The sequence below is a fragment of the Ranitomeya variabilis genome, chromosome 4, assembly GCF_051348905.1.
Source record: "Ranitomeya variabilis isolate aRanVar5 chromosome 4, aRanVar5.hap1, whole genome shotgun sequence".
NCBI lineage: Eukaryota > Metazoa > Chordata > Amphibia > Anura > Dendrobatidae > Ranitomeya > Ranitomeya variabilis.
The window spans coordinates 582,533,660-582,552,076 of record NC_135235.1 but is presented as its reverse complement, the minus strand read 5'-3'; the positions used below and the strand labels follow the sequence as shown (position 1 = coordinate 582,552,076).

The 18,417-nt window shown below is 46.6% G+C and overlaps 1 protein-coding gene across 1 annotated transcript; it reads left to right on the top strand.

Annotated features, from left to right (window-relative positions):
* The first annotated feature begins 726 nt into the window (after positions 1-726).
* On the top strand, positions 727-12,602 carry STK35 (serine/threonine kinase 35). The gene is made up of 3 exons (XM_077253016.1): positions 727-1,331; positions 9,876-10,612; positions 12,461-12,602. Exons 1-2 carry the CDS (start codon positions 875-877, stop codon positions 10,598-10,600), a joined length of 1,182 nt encoding a protein of 393 aa, XP_077109131.1. The 5' UTR covers positions 727-874; the 3' UTR covers positions 10,601-10,612; positions 12,461-12,602.
* Positions 12,603-18,417: the final 5,815 nt, after the last annotated feature.

The following is an 18,417-nucleotide window of genomic DNA, read 5'->3' as shown; positions in this document are numbered from 1 at the left end:
AACACGTCACCACTCCTGTATTTATCACCACTGCTGGTTTGGGCTTACAGGTACTGAGGTAAAATACTGAACATGTGCACAAGGTCTTATGCTCATTGACTACTGCCAAGTTCTACCACTTTCACTGCGTTTCCTCTTCCAAGCCTTCTGCTTCCTGTCATGAATGAAAACCATCTTGTTTACATCCAAAAAATGCAGCCAGTCAAGAAGCACCTGCTCAAATCCCATTAGCCGCGCATTCTGGTCATGTGACCTGGACGGACTAAAGTCACTAAAAAGGTGGGGGGACATCGAAATTTCCCAAACCGATTCTTCACCTGTCATTGCACAGGTGCACTGCGTTATCCACACCCCTCGCTTTTCTTTATTTACCTCACACTCCTGATATTAATAACACTTTAGGCACCATCACGTGTGTCTTTTTATCACCCCCTTCTAGAGCTTTTGGTTTGTTCCATGCTTACTTTCTTTTAACATTGGAACGTACCACTTTGTAAAGATGGGAAGTTTGTCGATTATGATTGTAAAAATGAACACTCTCGTATTCGTTCTTCTGTGCGCTGATCATAAACTGACTGATGTAATGATCATTTAGAACATATAGAATAACTCTCGTGTGTAAGGATTTAATGGTATGATTAAAGATGTTATCCCGATACCCCTATAGTTTTTCAGTAATGGTACGGTCCTCATGTACAGTCGGTCTTCCCCTGGCTGCCTGTGTTCAGTGTGTACTGGAGCCGGCTAGAGCTCGGACCTGGGGAGGGAGATGAGGCCTGTCCCTGGTTACACCTCACAGCGATTAAGTTTAACGTGCGCCCCGCAGGCTAGAGCGGAGGAGGGATGAGGGCTTCCGGCCTGAGAGGAGCTCGTCATGGAATCCGCTAAAAGAAAGCGCCGGAGAAGTCCTGGAGTGCGGCCGCTGAGAGAAAGGATCCCCGCCCCCCTCCTCAACGTGCAGCCAGTCAACGGGACATTCAAGCCCGAGGCCTCGGAGGAAGAGGAGGTGGTGGTGAGCGGCGGCAGGCTCCGGCGGCCTCGGTATAGTTTATTGTCCGAGATAGGCCGCGGCAGCTACGGGGTGGTGTACGAGGCCGTGGCCCGGAAGAGCGGGGCCCGGGTGGCTGTGAAGAAGATCCGCTGTGATGCCCCGGAGAACGTGGAGCTGGCCCTGTCCGAGTTCTGGGCCCTGACCAGCCTCCGCCGCCGGCACCCGAACATCGTGCGCTTCGAGGAGTGCGTGCTGCAGAGGAACGGCCTGGCCCAGAAGATGAGCCACGGCAACAAGAGCAGCCAGCTGTACCTGCGCCTGGTGGAGACCTCCCTGAAAGGTACCGAGGACTAATCCAGGCCGGGGACTGAGGCCTGCTGCGGGGGTGCGTCACTGACGGCCCGGAGAGTCCAGCATGGGGGCAGGGGCAGCCCAGGAGCTACTCCCAACATCTGACACTGCTGGGGGGGAACCAGGGCGACGGGCACCTCTGGCCGCACACAGCACCGCCCTCAGAGGGGAGACGGGCACCTCTGGCCGCACACAGCACCGCCCTCAGAGGGGAGACGGGCACCTCTGGCCGCACACAGCACCGCCCTCAGAGGGGAGACGGGCACCTCTGGCCGCACACAGCACCGCCCTCAGAGGGGAGACGGGCACCTCTGGCCGCACACAGCACCGCCCTCAGAGGGGAGACGGGCACCTCTGGCCGCACACAGCACCGCCCTCAGAGGGGAGACGGGCACCTCTGGCCGCACACAGCACCGCCCTCAGAGGGGAGACGGGCACCTCTGGCCGCACACAGCACCGCCCTCAGAGGGGAGACGGGCACCTCTGGCCGCACACAGCACCGCCCTCAGAGGGGAGACGGGCACCTCTGGCCGCACACAGCACCGCCCTCAGAGGGGAGACGGGCACCTCTGGCCGCACACAGCACCGCCCTCAGAGGGGAGACGGGCACCTCTGGCCGCACACAGCACCGCCCTCAGAGGGGAGACGGGCACCTCTGGCCGCACACAGCACCGCCCTCAGAGGGGAGACGGGCACCTCTGGCCGCACACAGCACCGCCCTCAGAGGGGAGACGGGCACCTCTGGCCGCACACAGCACCGCCCTCAGAGGGGAGACGGGCACCTCTGGCCGCACACAGCACCGCCCTCAGAGGGGAGACGGGCACCTCTGGCCGCACACAGCACCGCCCTCAGAGGGGAGACGGGCACCTCTGGCCGCACACAGCACCGCCCTCAGAGGGGAGACGGGCACCTCTGGCCGCACACAGCACCGCCCTCAGAGGGGAGACGGGCACCAGATCCCCAGGACGAGCCTGATCCAGAGCAGGCCGCTGTGGGGATCTGTGATTTCAGACCTCTGCCCTGTAATGGTGGTGTATTATGGGATTGTGAGTACTGCAGCGCCCTAATATACTGCTATCTTCTACTCACTGTCCTAGTGCTGGCTCCCAGGAGGGGCAAAGGAGGGTAGAGGAATGTAAGGGATACTGAACATGGCAACTATAATACTACCCTCTGGAGCATGACTACTATAATACTGCCCCCTATGTACAAGAATATACTACTAGATGGTGGCCAGATTCTAATGCATCGGGTATTCTAGAATATGTATATAGCAGCCACATAGTATATAGCACAGGTCGCAACATATTCTAGAATACCCGATGCGTTAATACAGGCCACGCAGTATATAACGCAGCCACGTAGTACAGTTGTGGCCAAAAGTATTGACACCCCTGCAATTCTGTCAGATACTCAGTTTCTTCCTGAAAATGATTGCAAACACAAATTCTTTGTTATTATCTTCATTTAATTTGTCTTAAATGAAAAAACACAAATTGTCCTAAAGCCAAATTGGATATAATTCCACACCAAACATAAAAAACGGGGTGGACAAAAGTATTGGCACTGTTCGAAAAATCATGTGATGCTTCACTAATTTGTGTAATTAACAGCACCTGTAACTTACCTGTGGCACCTAACAGGTGTTGGCAATAACTAAATCACACTTGCTGCCAGTTGACATGGGTTAACAAGGACATGTGTCCTTGTGTGCACCACATTGAGCATGGAGAAAAGATCAAAGAACTGTCTCTGAGGACTTGAAACCAAATTGTGAGGAAGCATGAGCAATCTCAAGGCTACAAGTCCATCTCCAAAGACCTGAATGTTCCTGTGTCTACCGTGCGCAGTGTCATCAAGAAGTTTAAAGCCCATGGCACTGTGGTTAACCTCCCTAGATGTGGATGGAAAAGAAAAATTGACATGAGATTTCAACGCAAGATTGTGCGGATGTTGGATAAAGAACCTCGACTAACATCCAAACAAGTTCAAGCTGCCCTGCAGTCCGAGGGTACAACAGTGTCAACCCGCACTATCCGTCGGCGTCTGAATGAAAAGGGACTGTATGGTAGGAGACCCAGGAAGACCCCACTTCTTACCCCGAGACATAAAAAAGCCAGGCTGGAGTTTGCCAAAACTTACCTGAAAAAGCCTAAAACGTTTTGGAAGAATGTTCTCTGGTCAGATGAGACAAAAGTAGAGCTTTTTGGGCAAAGGCATCAACATAGTTTACAGGAGAAAAAGAGGCATTCAAAGAAAAGACCACGGTCCCTACAAACATGGTGGAGGTTCCCTGATTTTTTTGGGGTTGCTTTGCTGCCTCTGGCACTGGACTGCTTGACCGAGTGCATGGCATTATGAAGTCTGAAGACTACCAACAAATTTTGCAGCATAATGTAGGGCCCAGTGTGAGAAAGCTGGGTCTCCCTCAGAGGTCATGGGTCTTCCAGCAGGACAATGACCCAAAACACACTTCAAAAAGCACTAGACAATGGTTTGATAGAAAGCACTGGAGACTTCTAAGGTGGCCAGCAATGAGTGTAGACCTGAATCCCATAGAACACCTGTGGAGAGATCTAAAAATGGCAGTTTGGAGAAGGCACCCTTCAAATATCAGGGACCTGGAGCAGTTTGCCAAAGAAGAATGGTCTAAAATTCCAGCAGAGCATTGTAAGAAACTCATTGATGGTTACCGGAAGCGGTTGGTCGCAGTTATTTTGGCTAAAGGTTGTGCAACCAAGTATTAGGCTGAGGGTGCCAATACTTTTGTCTGGCCCATTTTTGGAGTTGTGTGTGAAATGATCAATGTTTTGTTTTTTGCTACATTCTCTTTTGTGTTTTTTCATTTAAGACAAATTAAATGAAGATAATAATACCAAAGAATTTGTGATTGCAATCATTTTCAGGAAGAAACTGAGTATTATCTGACAGAATTGCAGGGGTGTCAATACTTTTGGCCACAACTGTATAGAACACAGCCCACGCAGTATATAACAGTGTGGGCACCATATCCCTTTTAAAATTAAAATAAAGTTATATACTCACCCTCCGATGTCCAGCGAAGCTCTGTCGATGCGTGCGTGGCTGCCGCCAGCTTTCGTTCCCAGGATGCATTGCAAAATTACCCAGATGACCTAGCGGTCTCGCGAGACCGCTAAGTCTTCAGGGTAATTTCGCAATGCATCTCTGGGAACGGAAGCTGTCGGCAGGCGTGCGCATCTCGGTGGACGACGGAAGGTGAGAATAGCAGGTTGTTTTTTTGTTTTTTTTATTATTATTATTTTTAACATTAGATCTTATACTATTGATGCTGCATAGGCAGCAGCAATAGTAAAAAGTTGGTCACACAGGGTTAATAGCAGCGTTAACGGAGTGCGTTACCCGCGGCAATAACGTGGTCCGTTAGCGCTGTCATTAACCCTGTGTGAGTGCTGAGTGGAGGGGAGTATGGAGCGGGCGCCGGGCACTGACGGGAGTAGGGAGGGACTAATTCTCGGCCGGGCTGTGGCCGTCGCTGATTGGTCGTGGCAGCCAGGACAGGCAGCTGGCGAGACCAATCAGCAACGCAGGATTTCCGGGGACGGAAGTTGCAGACAGACGGAAGTACCCCTTAGTCAATTATATTAAAAAAAAAAAAAGAGATATATATATATATATATTTATATATTTATTTATTACTAGATGGTGGCCCGATTCTAACGCATCGGGTATTCTAGAATATGCATGTCCACGTAGCATATTGCCCAGTGACGTAGTATATTGCCCAGCGACGTAGTATATTGCCCAGCCACGTATGTCACAGGTTAAAAAATAAACATATACTCACCTTCCGAGGGGCTCCTTGTAGTTGTCGCCTGTGTTCGGTTCAGGCGGCAGCTTCCGGTCCGAGGGTGTGATGATGTTGCGGTCACATGACCGTGACGTCATGGCAGGTCCTTGTCGCACACCAACCTTAGCACCGGAACCTGCTGCTTGCATGGACCGGTCACCGGAGCGTCGGAAAGGCGGCAGAAGGTGAGTATATAATTTGTTTTTGTTTTTTTTTATATATATTATTATTTTTAACATTAGATGTTTTTACTATTGAGGCAGCATAGGCAGCCTCAATAGTAAAAACTTGGTCACACAGGGTTAATGGCGGCGGTAACGGAGTGAGTTACCCGCGGCATAACGCGGTCCGTTAACGCTGGCATTAACCCTGTGTGAGCCGTGACTGCGGGGAGTATGGAGCGGGCGCCGAGCACTGACTGCAGGGGAGTAGAGAGGGACTAATCGGACTGTGCCTGTCGCTGATTGGTCTCGCCAGCTGCCTGTCATGGCTGCCGCGACCAATCGGCGAATTAATATCCGTGACGGAAGTTGCCGACAGAAAGACGGAAGTACCCCTTAGAGATATATATATATATATTTATTTATTTATTTTTTCCCTCTAGCTAGCCCTCTTATGTACACACGTTGCAGATTTACTGCGGATCAGCAGCGTTTTTCCGTGCAGAATCGCAAGTGATTTATAGTACAATGTATATCGATGGGAAAATAAAAATGCTGTGCTGAAAATTCTGCACGGATTCCGCAGCGGATTAAAAAAAGGACCATGTCAATTCTTTGTGCGTTTCTGCACCCATTCCATTATAGGAAAACTCAGGTAAAAACGCATGAAATCTGCAGTGAAAACTCACAAAATCCGCATAAAAAAAGGGCAGACTTTGACCAGCGTTTTCTACCAAGAGATGCAGAATGCTCATAGAAAATATCACAGGCAAATCCGCAACGTGTGAACATACCCGTACACTGCCTCCTATGTACAGGAATATAACTACTATAAGGGATGTGCACACGTTGCGGATTTGGCTGCGGATCCGCAGTGGATTTGACGCTGTGGATTCACTGTAGTTTTCCATCAGGTTTACAGTACCATGTAAACCTATGGAAAACAAAATCCTCAGTGCACATGCTGCAGAAAATACCGCGTGGAAACGTTGCATTGTATTTTCTGCTGCATGTCAATTGTTTGTGTGGATTCCGCAGCGTTTTATCTGTTTATTTTAGCACCTGCGGATTCCTATTAAGGCTGTGCATTTTACCTGTGGATTTTAAAAAATCTGCGCTGAAAAATTAACACAGGAATCTGCAACGTGTGTACATAGCCTAACACTGCCATCTATGTACAAGAATATAACTACTATAATACTGCCACCTATGTACAGGTTTGCTACAATTATACTCATTGTAGAGTTGATCTAGAAGCTTTGCAGAGCTCTGGACCACCAGTCACATTAGCATTTCCATGACAGTTGGATCAGAACCCTGCAAACTTCTGCCTGCGGTGTCTCTTCTGACTAGTAGAACCCACAACAACGTTATTCCATTGTGGCGGAGACATGACGTCACAGGAGCCCGCTAATAAGAATTGTCGATGCCGTAGTTACTTGCAGGGCTCTGGGTTGGCCACTGGACAAAGGTTCTGTAAATCTTTTCTGCTCAACTCGAATCCATTCTCTCAGTTGTGGTCTGAGCAGCCTGGACTCTGGGCTGATAAAATGTAGCTATCAAGCAGGAGAAACATTTCCCAGACTGGATACATTGTATACATAATATAATACTGCCTCCTATGTACAGTACTAAGGGTAGGTGCACACGATCAGGAATTGGCAGCGCTTTGGATAGAGCACATGTCCGGTGCATCCAAAGCGCTGCTGGCTATTGAATGCAAGTGAATCCGTATGTATTCATTGAACTGCAGAATCACCGCGTCCAGTACATTGTTCAGGTGAAATTTATCTTGTGGAGGCTTGCTTCTCCGCAAGATAAATGGACATGCTGATGTCTGGAGAGACGCGCCGCATGTGCGTCTCCGCAGGTAAACCGCAGGCATCTCTGGACGCATAGTGGACATAGGATTTCTTGAAATCTCATCCACTATGCTGTAACATTTGGACATTGCACAAGTACACAGCGTCCAACCCGCAGCATTTACTCATCTAGTGCACATACCCGAATACTGTTCTCTATGGTCTAGATTGTGCCTGTTTCCATGGACATAGTACTCTGGTCACACTGGTTGAGTATTATGCCTCAGATCATTTGGCTCGCTGATAGGTGGGCAGAGGATCGCTAGTCTTGGCTCTAAGGTATCGAACTCTGACCTATATGGGATAATCAGTAACTATTATGGAGCACCCGGAACCGGGTTACCTCTGCCAGGACACTATAAGTGAGGGCTTAGGGTTGGGAATTTTTAAAGGACTAATTCAACTTTAAATTTTTTTTTTTTTTTTTTTTTACATTTTTGGTTGTTTTCTTGTTTTGTTATTTTAGTGACTGAGTTGAGTGATGGTATAGAGGCCTTTACTTTTAAAGGGGTCACTCAGGTTTTTAAAATTGTAGGCTTAAGGGGTAATTAAAGTCCTATCTTTTCATAACTGTCTGACATCTGTCAGACTGGGTGTCCCGATTACAGCTGAGCACAACGGTGGTACAATGTCTGCATGACTCCCATTCATTTCTATTGGGAGTTTAACAAAGAGCTGCTCTCAACTGTCTTTATTCTGGTCTCCCGTAAGCAGTCATTCCAGTTTCTAATAAACTCTTCAGTTTTTAAGATTCGCTTGCTACCAGTAAATAAATATATATAATATGGCCCAATACATGTCACAGCTGGAGGTTTGCTACAAAATATACCCATTGTAGAGTAGATCTAGAAGCTTTGCAGAGCTCTAGACCACCAGTCACATTGGTCGCATTGACAGTTGGATCAGAACCCTGCAAAACCTCTACTACCTCCGGCGTCTCTTCTGATTGGTAGAAAATTCAACAACGTCATTCCATTGTGGCACAGGCATGAAGTCACAGGAGCTCGCTAATCAGAAGTGGCGCTGGCTATGCTGTAGGCATTAAGATATTTGCAGGGCTCTGGTCTGTTGACCATTGTACCAGGGTCCTGCAAATCTTATGTGCTCAACTCAAATCCATTCTCTGTTGTGGTCTGAGCAGCCTAGACTCTGGGCTGATACAATGTAGCCAACTATCAGGCAGGAGAAACCTAGACTGGATACACTGTAGCAAATCTTCCGTAAAATGTTTCTAGTTCCTTACACCAATCTTATTTCCGAAACAAATCTGGTCTGCTGAGAGTTGTAGTCTGTATAGCTAATCAATTTGTGATGACTGAAAATTCTCATTCTCTTGGAAAACTGCAGTCCATTGCCAGCATTAGCCCTGGGGCTTGTTGTGCCATCTGTTGCCAGTTGGCGTTGCTGTGAGTGGCAGGGCTGATGTTGCCCTTGCAGGCAGGGCAGGGCTTTGTCTTCAGGCCTGCTGCACGTGTGGACTAGTTGCATGCAGGTGCTGCACAGGAGGCCCTCATTTGTCTTATGTAGGATTTGTGCCAGGAGATTGGTTGTTTGTACTGTACATGTAGGGTTGGGCCCACTGCTTAACATTTGGATTTGCGCACGTGCCAAAGGAAAGCTGGTGCACGCATCAGTATTATTCATATTGGGGAAGGGTCTGTTTGTGGGTTTCTCTGGCTTAAGTGAGTGTTGGTGCAACTCTCACTTGGCAGATGTGACTATTTCTGGGACTGGGTAAGGCAACATAGGAAAGAATGGATTATGCCATCTGTCTTGGGCTGGTGATCTGCTTCTCCTCAAGGTTGCTCTGCAGTCTGCTCACTGTTTGGACATGATGTCCAGATTAAGTTCTATGACTACACTTAATCCTCTTCAGTCCAATCTCTGACCCATGCTCGAGGTGACAGTCTTATGTAATATGTGTTGGGGGGTGCACGTCCTCAGGCATAAACATCTGAATCCCCAGAGGCTGCTTGTTGCATGAAGGCGTCTCATCTGTCACATAGTGGGCTGCTGTCTACTGGACAGTCTTTTGTGCATTTATTTAATTTTTTTACATGGTTCTTCCTGACACCTCTTGGAACTAGCTGAGCTTTCTCTATAATTGGCGTTCATTAGAGAGTGGTCACTGGGGAATAGCTATTCCCTAAGAGTCCCACAAATGATAACGATTTCCTGAGTCTCTCTAACATGAGGAGGAGCACAGGAACGTCCCTGGGGTGGGGGAGAGGTTATGTATGTAAATTTTATATACCGTATCCAATATGTGAAGACTACTATGCACCTCTGCTATCAGCAGAGTCCATGTCGAGAGAGGGTGGCAGTGGACGTGTATGATGCGTTTTTTATCTTTCATTATACTCCAGAGCACCAATCTCTATTCTGCAACTTCATAGATGAAATCTCCCTGCTCCTGCACACAGATTATGTTCTGGTAACTCGCATGTAGTTGTTGCACAAAGCTCTGTAGTGTAATCTGTTTCTGGAAGACCAATTGCCTCCTGCATTAAGTTTTGCTGATAGTGGTGTCTGACAACACACTTCTGCTTGTTATTCTAAGCAGAGTGGTTGCTGCTCTGCAGTATAATGTACGGTGTAACTCTGCATTAAACCGAACTTCACTTCTTATTTAGGCTTTCTATGTAGTGACTGCTCTCCTTCTGTTTTTCTTTTCTTGCAGGGGAACGTATTTTGGGCTGCACAGAAGAAGCTTGTTACTTATGGTTTGTCATGGAGTTCTGTGAAGGTGGGGACCTCAATCAGTATGTCCTCTCCAGGCGCCCAGACCCAGCCATCAATAAAAGTTTCATGCTGCAGCTGACAAGTGCCATTGCTTTCCTGCACAAGAACCAGATCGTTCACCGGGACCTGAAGCCAGACAATATCCTGATTACAGAGCGATCTGGCTTCCCGGTGCTCAAAGTTGCTGATTTTGGCCTCAGTAAAGTTTGTGCTGGACTTGCTTCCCAAGGGAAGGAAAGCATCGGGGAAGGAAGCAACGAGAATAAGACGGTCAATGTCAACAAGTACTGGCTGTCATCGGCCTGTGGCTCTGATTTCTACATGGCTCCGGAGGTATGGGAGGGACACTACACAGCAAAAGCGGACATATTTGCCCTAGGCATCATCATCTGGGCCATGATCGAGCGGATCACTTTTGTGGATGCTGAGACCAAGAAGGAGCTTCTGGGGACCTACATAAAGCAGGGCAGTGAGATTGTCCCTGTAGGGGAAGCGCTGCTAGAGAACCCAAAGATGGAGCTTCACATCCCTCAGAAACGCAGGACTTCCATGTCTGAGGGCATTCGACAGCTGCTTAAAGACATGTTGGCTGCTAATCCTCAAGATCGGCCAGACGCGTTCGAGCTGGAGACCCGAATGGACCAAGTCACATGTGCTGCCTGAAGCACCCTTCTAGTAAGTGCCAGCATCCCCCCCCCCCCCCTAGTGTGTGCCACACATGGGATGGCTGTCCAAACCTTGCATTGTTAATGGGGCTATGAGCTGGATCTGGTGTGGAAGGCCCTGCATTATGTACATGGCTGCCCTAAAAGTTGTTGTGGTTGCAATGTTTTGGAATTGGCACCACCCAGAGGCTTATAGAGGCACTACACCGCTATTGAACATGTCCACAGAGCTTTGTTGGCTGCTCTGTTATGAAATCTACATCCTCAGTCATTCATGCTTTACTAATGCAGCTTATATAACTTGCCCAGGGCCTGGGGGATGAGGGATAGATTGTGGTTGGTGTACATCTGCTTCCTGAGAGCTGCCATCTCTGCACATTCCTGCACACTGACCCCCTCCCCACTTTGTCCCCAGCTCTGCCTGCCCTAATCCTCACGTGTTTTTGCCATGTTGTCTCTGCTGTGGTGCCCCCTCCACACGTGCTGGGAAACCTTTTTTCCTATCATGTCACGTGGGTCAGCTCAGAAGTGGGTCACTCACACATTAAGGCAGTCATGCTGCCGCCTTCGCTGGTCAGCGTGTGGTTCTGAAATGCTGTATTGAGCCTTAAAGGACGGGGGCTTTATGTGAAGTTAGACATTCACAAATTGTAAGACCCAACTATACACCCTCTTAGAGGGGTGGCTTTGGACTGTTTCATCACCACAAACCCGAACGTCTATGGAGATTTGTGAACATTTCAAGTACCGTGGGCACAAATGGATAATATTTACCCCTTCCCTTGCACTGTATATCAGAAGCAGTGGTTCCAATTCTTCCTCTATCTCCATGTGGTTGTCCCAAGGAACAAGCTCTGCCTGGGGCTCTTCACATGGTCCTACAGGAATCCAGCTCTGATATTGTTCCCAGGCCTCTAGTACAGCCTCAGTCCACATGGTGTTTGGACAGGAGCAGGTTCTCCAAAGGAACACCATGTCTCCTGATATTGGAGATTTAGATATTGAAGTAATTTCCTGAACCCTCACCTTTTTTTTATTTAGCAGGATATTTGTAGGATAAAGTGGTGGGAGATGAGTGTAAAGGAGATCCAGACTTGCATCTAAATTCACCCTGCAGTAGGAACAGACAGTTTTCATGGGGTGGATTATTATTTCTGTCCACCAGGTTTGGCCATTGCATAATTTAAAACTAGAATTACAGCATGAGAGCTGCACACGTGTGATACAGAGCTCTAAATCCTACACTACTGGCAGCCGGCTAGTATATGGTATTCAATGGTGGCTGTAGAAATGTATTAAGTGAACTCCTACTAGTGGCTTCATGTAGACCACATTTCTCTTGCCAGCCTCCATGGAAGGCCATTGCATTGGTGTGATATGAGCACAATGTCGTGTTGGCTTACAAGGAGTTTTCTTTTCTTCATACGTGATGCCTTTTCATTAGGGTCCTGACCTGGGACTCTGGACTAATGAAGGGGCTTTAGAGCGGCTTCAGGTCTGTTCTCTTCAGGATGTCCTCTGCCTTTGAATATTTGTGGCTCAGTTGGATGAATGGCACTGGATGGGGTTTCCTACACTTCACCTTCATTCTTTGAAGGTAGGTGGGAGTCCCTGAGGTTGGACCCCCGACACTTAGTTCATATGTCCTAGCTGTGCATATTCACCTAATGAGATGGGAGTATCCCTTTAATGTCCCTGACATTGGCTGTTACATCACTATGCAGATCCGTACAGAGCCTCAATGACAGGACATCGAGGAGTGCATTATTATCCTAATGTGAGGGGTGGGCATTCATGGAGAGGGGTCTTGTGGGAGCTTCAACATTTCAGATATAACTCGCTCTTCTTTTTCCCTCAGGTTTAAGGTGGGATCAAGGACTTTTGTTCTGTCTTCTGAAGACGCCGATGTCCTCCCCTCCCCCTCTGCTTGCTTGCACCTGGATTTCTCTCAAGACTGGATCACCTGTAATATGTTCTAGAGTAAAATCATGGCTCGTTGACTCACTGGTGCTAGTTACATTGTGTTACTGACCATAGGGCGGTTCCTATGTTATCCACCCCTTCCCCCTCCCCATCGTCATCTCTTCCAGACGACTGCATTAAAACCAATGATGAACACTAGTGCCAGGAGAACGCACCAGCAGGGCTTGTTCGTTAGCTTCAGGTTAACGATCTATGCAATGAATCGCGGCCTTCCACGTTAGTGGGCATCAGCGGCTGTGGCTTGTAGCAACACATTTTATTTGTTGGTCATCTTGTGGTTTCAAGGAACTGTTGGCTTACTATTGAAAGAGCCATCTCCTTAGTGCATGCACCCCCCTCCTCCTTTACATGGGGTGAGCTGTTCTGTGGCTGCTCACGCAGACCTCATTTAAGACTGTCTCCTCCAGTTGTAAATCTTAAGATGGGAGCTTTCTTAACTGGGGTTGGCAGGCCCATCAGTGTCCTTAATTCCATGATCCCTCTACTTCCTCCTAATAACCCATCCCTTCCCCCTTTTAAACATATCACCTGTGGGTGGATGATGGAAAGGGGCCACAACGTCTTACGCCCAGCACTGCTTATTCCTGCACTTATTGTCTCAGGGAATCTCTAGTGGGTAGACGGAGCCCCATCTTCCCCGTGCCTCCTTCCCCCACATCCTGCATCTTCTTGACTTCTGCATGCTATGATGGGTAGTTTTTTGTTCTAGGTTTTTTTTTTTTTTTCTCCCCCTCTTCTGCCGAAGTGCCTATTACTAGATGGGGACAACCCCAACCTACACACTCTGGGAGACTTAATCTGTAGTCTTAAGGGGTATTAGGAGAAGCTTGCACTCTTTGCTGTCACTTGTTTGCAACGCTGTGCCTTATTTTATTGTTTTGCTTCTGCCACCCAACTACCTGCTAGTAACTAAGCCCACGACACCACCGTTGCCCCCTCCTTGCTTCTTCCATGCTGGATGGGCTGTACTGCAGACTGCTCACTGCCTATAAGTTCTTGTTGGGAGGTAAGGGGCTAAATTCTGGAGCTCAATGAATCTATGCACCTATTACTATAAGGGTCTGATGGAGGGGGAGATGACATTGCATCAGTGAACCAGGTTGAGATCTATCACTACAGAAAGGGAAGGAGAATTTTTTTTTTTTTTTTTTTTTCTTTTCCTAGGCAACTGGACCTTGTCTCACCCAGATTTCCTTCCCCAGCACAAAGCTTTCCCTTTACTGCGTGCTGCAAGAGGCTTTTCCATAGACCTCTCCTACAATTGGCACTTCCTTTTATAGGGTCACTGTCTGTCCCAGGTTTGCATTTTGTGCCATATGTTTTACTAGACCACACAGCCCCCCTGTGGGGTACACTTTGTAGTGTTGGGTCTCTGTGGGTCATCATTTTTTTATTTTTCCCTGACCTATTCTCCTTTTTTCTACTGCTCAGGTAAAAGTTCTGCTGATCATTGGGGGCAGTGCATTGGTGGGAGCCAAATCCTCTACAGACTCCCAACAAGAGCTGCGTATTCATCACTGCTATAATTATTTTTAATGTTTATTGAAGGGGTTTTCCTGAACTATAAAAATATGTCTGCTTTCTTCCAAAACGGTGACAAGTTGTATGTGTGTAGTATTTCGGCTCTGCTCCGCTGACTTCAAGGAGTTGAGCTGCAATACCGGATACGATACATGCAACCGATGCACTGGTACGTTCTAAAAGCAATAAAAAGTTGCCCTGTTTTTCTAGTCTGGGGGAGTGGGGGGGCACCTTTTTAATACATTGCAGCAGGTGTGTGAATGGTGGGAGCACTTTGATATTGCACTGAATTCTGGATGGTTTAAAGAAACATTCTGGGTAGAAACAGGTTGTGTCCCTTAAAGACAACTTCTCATACCCCACACTTGACCCTGATTAAAATAAATAGGCTTATACTCGCCTCCCATGCCGGTGCCGTTTGTGTCGGCACTCCGTCTCCTGGGGCTCCCATGCTGTTGTTGTGAAGCCAGTGTCAATCGGCTCTGGCGTCACTATCCCCGCCTCATGTCGAATTGAGCTGGAAGAGTAAATCCAAGATCAGCTGCAGCCCCCCAACTTCCTCTTCATGTTCGATTTGTCTGAATGCAGGGCAGCGATGCCAGCGCTGATTGGGCGTCACTTGTCACAATAACCGCACAAGAGCCCTGGGAAAGCAAGTGCTGACACCACTGGAATGGTGCTTCCAGGGGAGGAGAGTATAACCTTTATTTTATGAGGGTCAAACATTTTGATCAAGAAGGGGTTAGCCTAGTAGTGGACAACCCATTTAATGGGGTCCTGACCCCATGTGTCATGCAATAGGACTACGTTTTTTGGGGAGAGAGACTCTAATTACCCATAGTCCTATAACTCCTGCATAGACATAGACCGGGATCTGGGTAATCCTTTGCATTTCTAGATTTCCCTAATCCAGGTGTTCCTATGTGATGAATTTTGCCCTGATCTTAAGGTGGGGGGCTAAGAGATTTGGCCTCAAAACTGTTGACACAATTGGCTTTGATGGAATTAGGTTAACATAAACAAGCGCTGTCCATCAAAGTAACAGTCAATAGAAACCCAATGTCTAAAGACAATGACTTCCCTTATACTAAGGCAGGAGCTGCAGATAAGCGCCTCCTGGAGCAGCCATATTGGACGTTGTAAGGATTTTACTCACTCAGATGCGTAGGAGGAAACAGGAGGCACATTCTCTTCAATGTCCAAGTGGGTTTATTTGCTCCATAAACCATCAAAGCAGCAACAAAAAGGTTAACAGTCCGTACATCAGGCCGACACCGCATTAATGTCCATAGAAGAGCTCTGCTCTTCTCAGGCCTGTGGGCACACAGGCTATGCAATGTCCAGCACTCTGGCTCTATCTGAAGCCACGGACACAGAAAGGCTTCTCCCTCTCAAGATACAGACCACTCTGTAGTGTCCCGCCTGAACCCATGGAAATCTGTCCACACTGACAGACTCCCAAACACTCACTACCATGTGCTAAACACACCTCTTTTAGGTAGCTTGTAACCACACCCACAGATGAGGTAACCTCACATGCACTGTCATGTGATCATGACATCACTGCAGGTCCTCAAACTCATGCAGGGAAAAGGGTACAGTTAGCGCCCCCACTCAGAGGTGAGGTATATGGGTAGCCAGACCCTCCCATCTCTCATAGTTACCCGCAACCCGTTGCATCGCAGGGAGCATCCATCCCTGTGACACATACCTCCCATTAACCACGTGACCACCAGTCACACCACAACGTGCATTGCAACAATTCAAAAATACCATGCTGTGGGTAGTGATGAGCGTAGCCCTTGCCTTAAGCCAGTCAGTCTGTCAGGTGAAACACCCGCACAGGACCCCTGGTGGTGCTGCTGGCCACACAGCAGGGGTGATTTCTAATTCATGTTTAGCGACACCACCCCATACATTGCCCCCTTTTCAGACTGCTTGCTCCAGGGCATCATTATGCATTTGTTTCAGATACGGGATGGGGGGGGTGTTATCACTTACTAGCCCAAAGGGTTAAAGGGAAGATGTCATCAGGGAGTGAACTATTGTTTAAATCAGATTTTTGTGCTCTTAAAATTTTTTTTTTTTTTCCCCCCTCCTTTCTATATCCCAAATTATTAACCCCCTCCCAAAAAAAAAAAACTTGCAGTTTTCACATTGACCACTGAAGCGGTTTTAGACTCTCAACTTCCTGTTTCAGGAAATAACAATTGTACATAGCCATAATGAAATAACCCTGGCTCTTTTTGTAAAGAAGCATCTAATGAGTGTGTGCAAAGATAATTGCTGGGGATAATGTTGTCAGACCTGACATCACCTATTGTAATTGCTGCGTACTGTAATGTCTCCTGAATAAATAAGTGTTCTTTCAATGCAATCCCCTGCTGATGCACACCCTGCTAACTGTTTGTGGAAAGACAAGAATTATGAAAACTGCAAGATTTTTTTCTCGATCGATACACTAAACTTAAAAAAATACATGTAAAACAAAAACTTTATTTTAAGCAAGTTATTTTCTGATGATGGCTTCCCTTTTAAATAGGATCTTTTATCAGTCTCGGCATGCCAAACTGTCCTCATCAAGGAATAGTGGCATCAAATCGGAGTAAAACAGTTTTTAATTAATCCCTTTCTATTGTGGCGATATGATAAGCCCAACAGGATGTTGCCAGAGATTTGTCTCTGAGGGCATGTACTTTTTTTTTTTTTTTTTTTTTTTTTTTTCTTCTCTCTCCTTTCATTTCACCCCCAGCCACTGTTTGGTATTGTCTGTCTTTGATTGGTCAACTAAATACAGGAGGAAAAGTAAACGCCCCAGAGATAAAACTTTGGTAACTCCCCTTTGGGCTTAACATGCATTTTATCCTAAACTTTCCATGTGACTATTTCTGCAATGGATAGGAGAGCTTAAAATAAACTTAATTTTGTTCAGTCCAAGAGGAAAAAAAAAAAAGTATACTCCAGTGCCGATCTGCATTTCAGAAATGGCATATATTGGTATAATATGGATTTTCCAAAATAATCTGCCTACAGGTTTTGGTTTTTTTTTTCCCCTCTTGTGACTGAACTCTTCAGATAGTGACAGGCTCAGCCCAAAAAAATGGTCAAACATATTGAATCCAAAGAAGATGTATAGTAGCAGCATTCATCAAAATTTCCATCCTCAGTGTTTTCATTTTAACCAGCTTTGCAGCCACTATTCCATGATGTGGGCAGATAAACATGCTCAAACTGGTGACCGATCCGCTTTGTGTAGGGTTTATCTTCTGGGATGGATGTGATTCTTCCTTGCTGCAGCCTTGGGCTGTAATACAAAGCACCCCCCCCTCTAGCTCTTATAAAGAGGTGATCCCACCAGTGCTCCCACCCCCTGCTCTGCGGACCTTTTGTCCTCTCCCTTGTTTTGCACATACGCTGGTGACAGGACCTGTTATTTTTTAAATGTCTTTGCGTTGGTTGTGAGTTTACAATGTTGTATTTATGTTACTTTTACACTGTAACTCTCCCTAATGTGTGAATGGCATTGTGATTATGTAAGATGATTGTGTGTATGTGTATATAAATATATATATTTTTTCCTTTTGTGAAGATTAATAAAGGGAGTACAAACTGATGTGTATGGCTTGTTTTCTATGTCGGGACCTGCTGTGCAGGTAGGTAATGTGTGTACTTTTGTACGCCATGTTACAGAATCATTTATTTGTTATGTATACAATTGGAGATGCATTGGAGTAGGAATACTATGCATATCTTGCTATGATTCAAAACACTAAATAAACATAACCGCTGTCAATCACTAATGAAATATGTGCTAAATTGGTGTGAACAAGACATTCGTTGTGCAAGAGAGAATGGCAGACCATTCGAAATGATGTAACCAAAGAAGACACCCGAACCAGAAAAAATAAATAAAAGGACGAGAGTAGAAATAAATTAAAATACCTTTTATTAATAGCGGTAAATAGTACTATACATACAAAAGTGCCCACGCTAAAAATATCACGGTAATTTTTTTTAAAAAAATGAATAAAAATATTGAGACAACACCAAGACAACAATACCAGGAAAACGAATAAATTTGTAAAATAATTATAGAAGATAAAAAGCAATCCGCCATATACACCAGCCAAACTGAACAAAAATAAAGACGCAAAGTGCAAAAGTTATTTAAAAAAAAAAAAAGTCAGATGGTAATTGCTAGTGTAGCGAAATATGTATAGGTATGTGTGACTAGCAGTAATTTAACATCTGTCCTGAGACTACAGGTCTCACGGGGTCACAACTAGTGATGAGCGAATATACTCGTTACTC

Coding starts and splice junctions, on each gene's coding strand:
- STK35 (XM_077253016.1), top strand. CDS start 875: ATGGAATCCGCTAAAAGAAAGCGCCGGAGAAGTCCTGGAGTGCGGCCG. Junction 1,332..9,875: donor GGTGGAGACCTCCCTGAAAG/GTACCGAGGACT, acceptor CTTTTCTTGCAG/GGGAACGTATTTTGGGCTGC.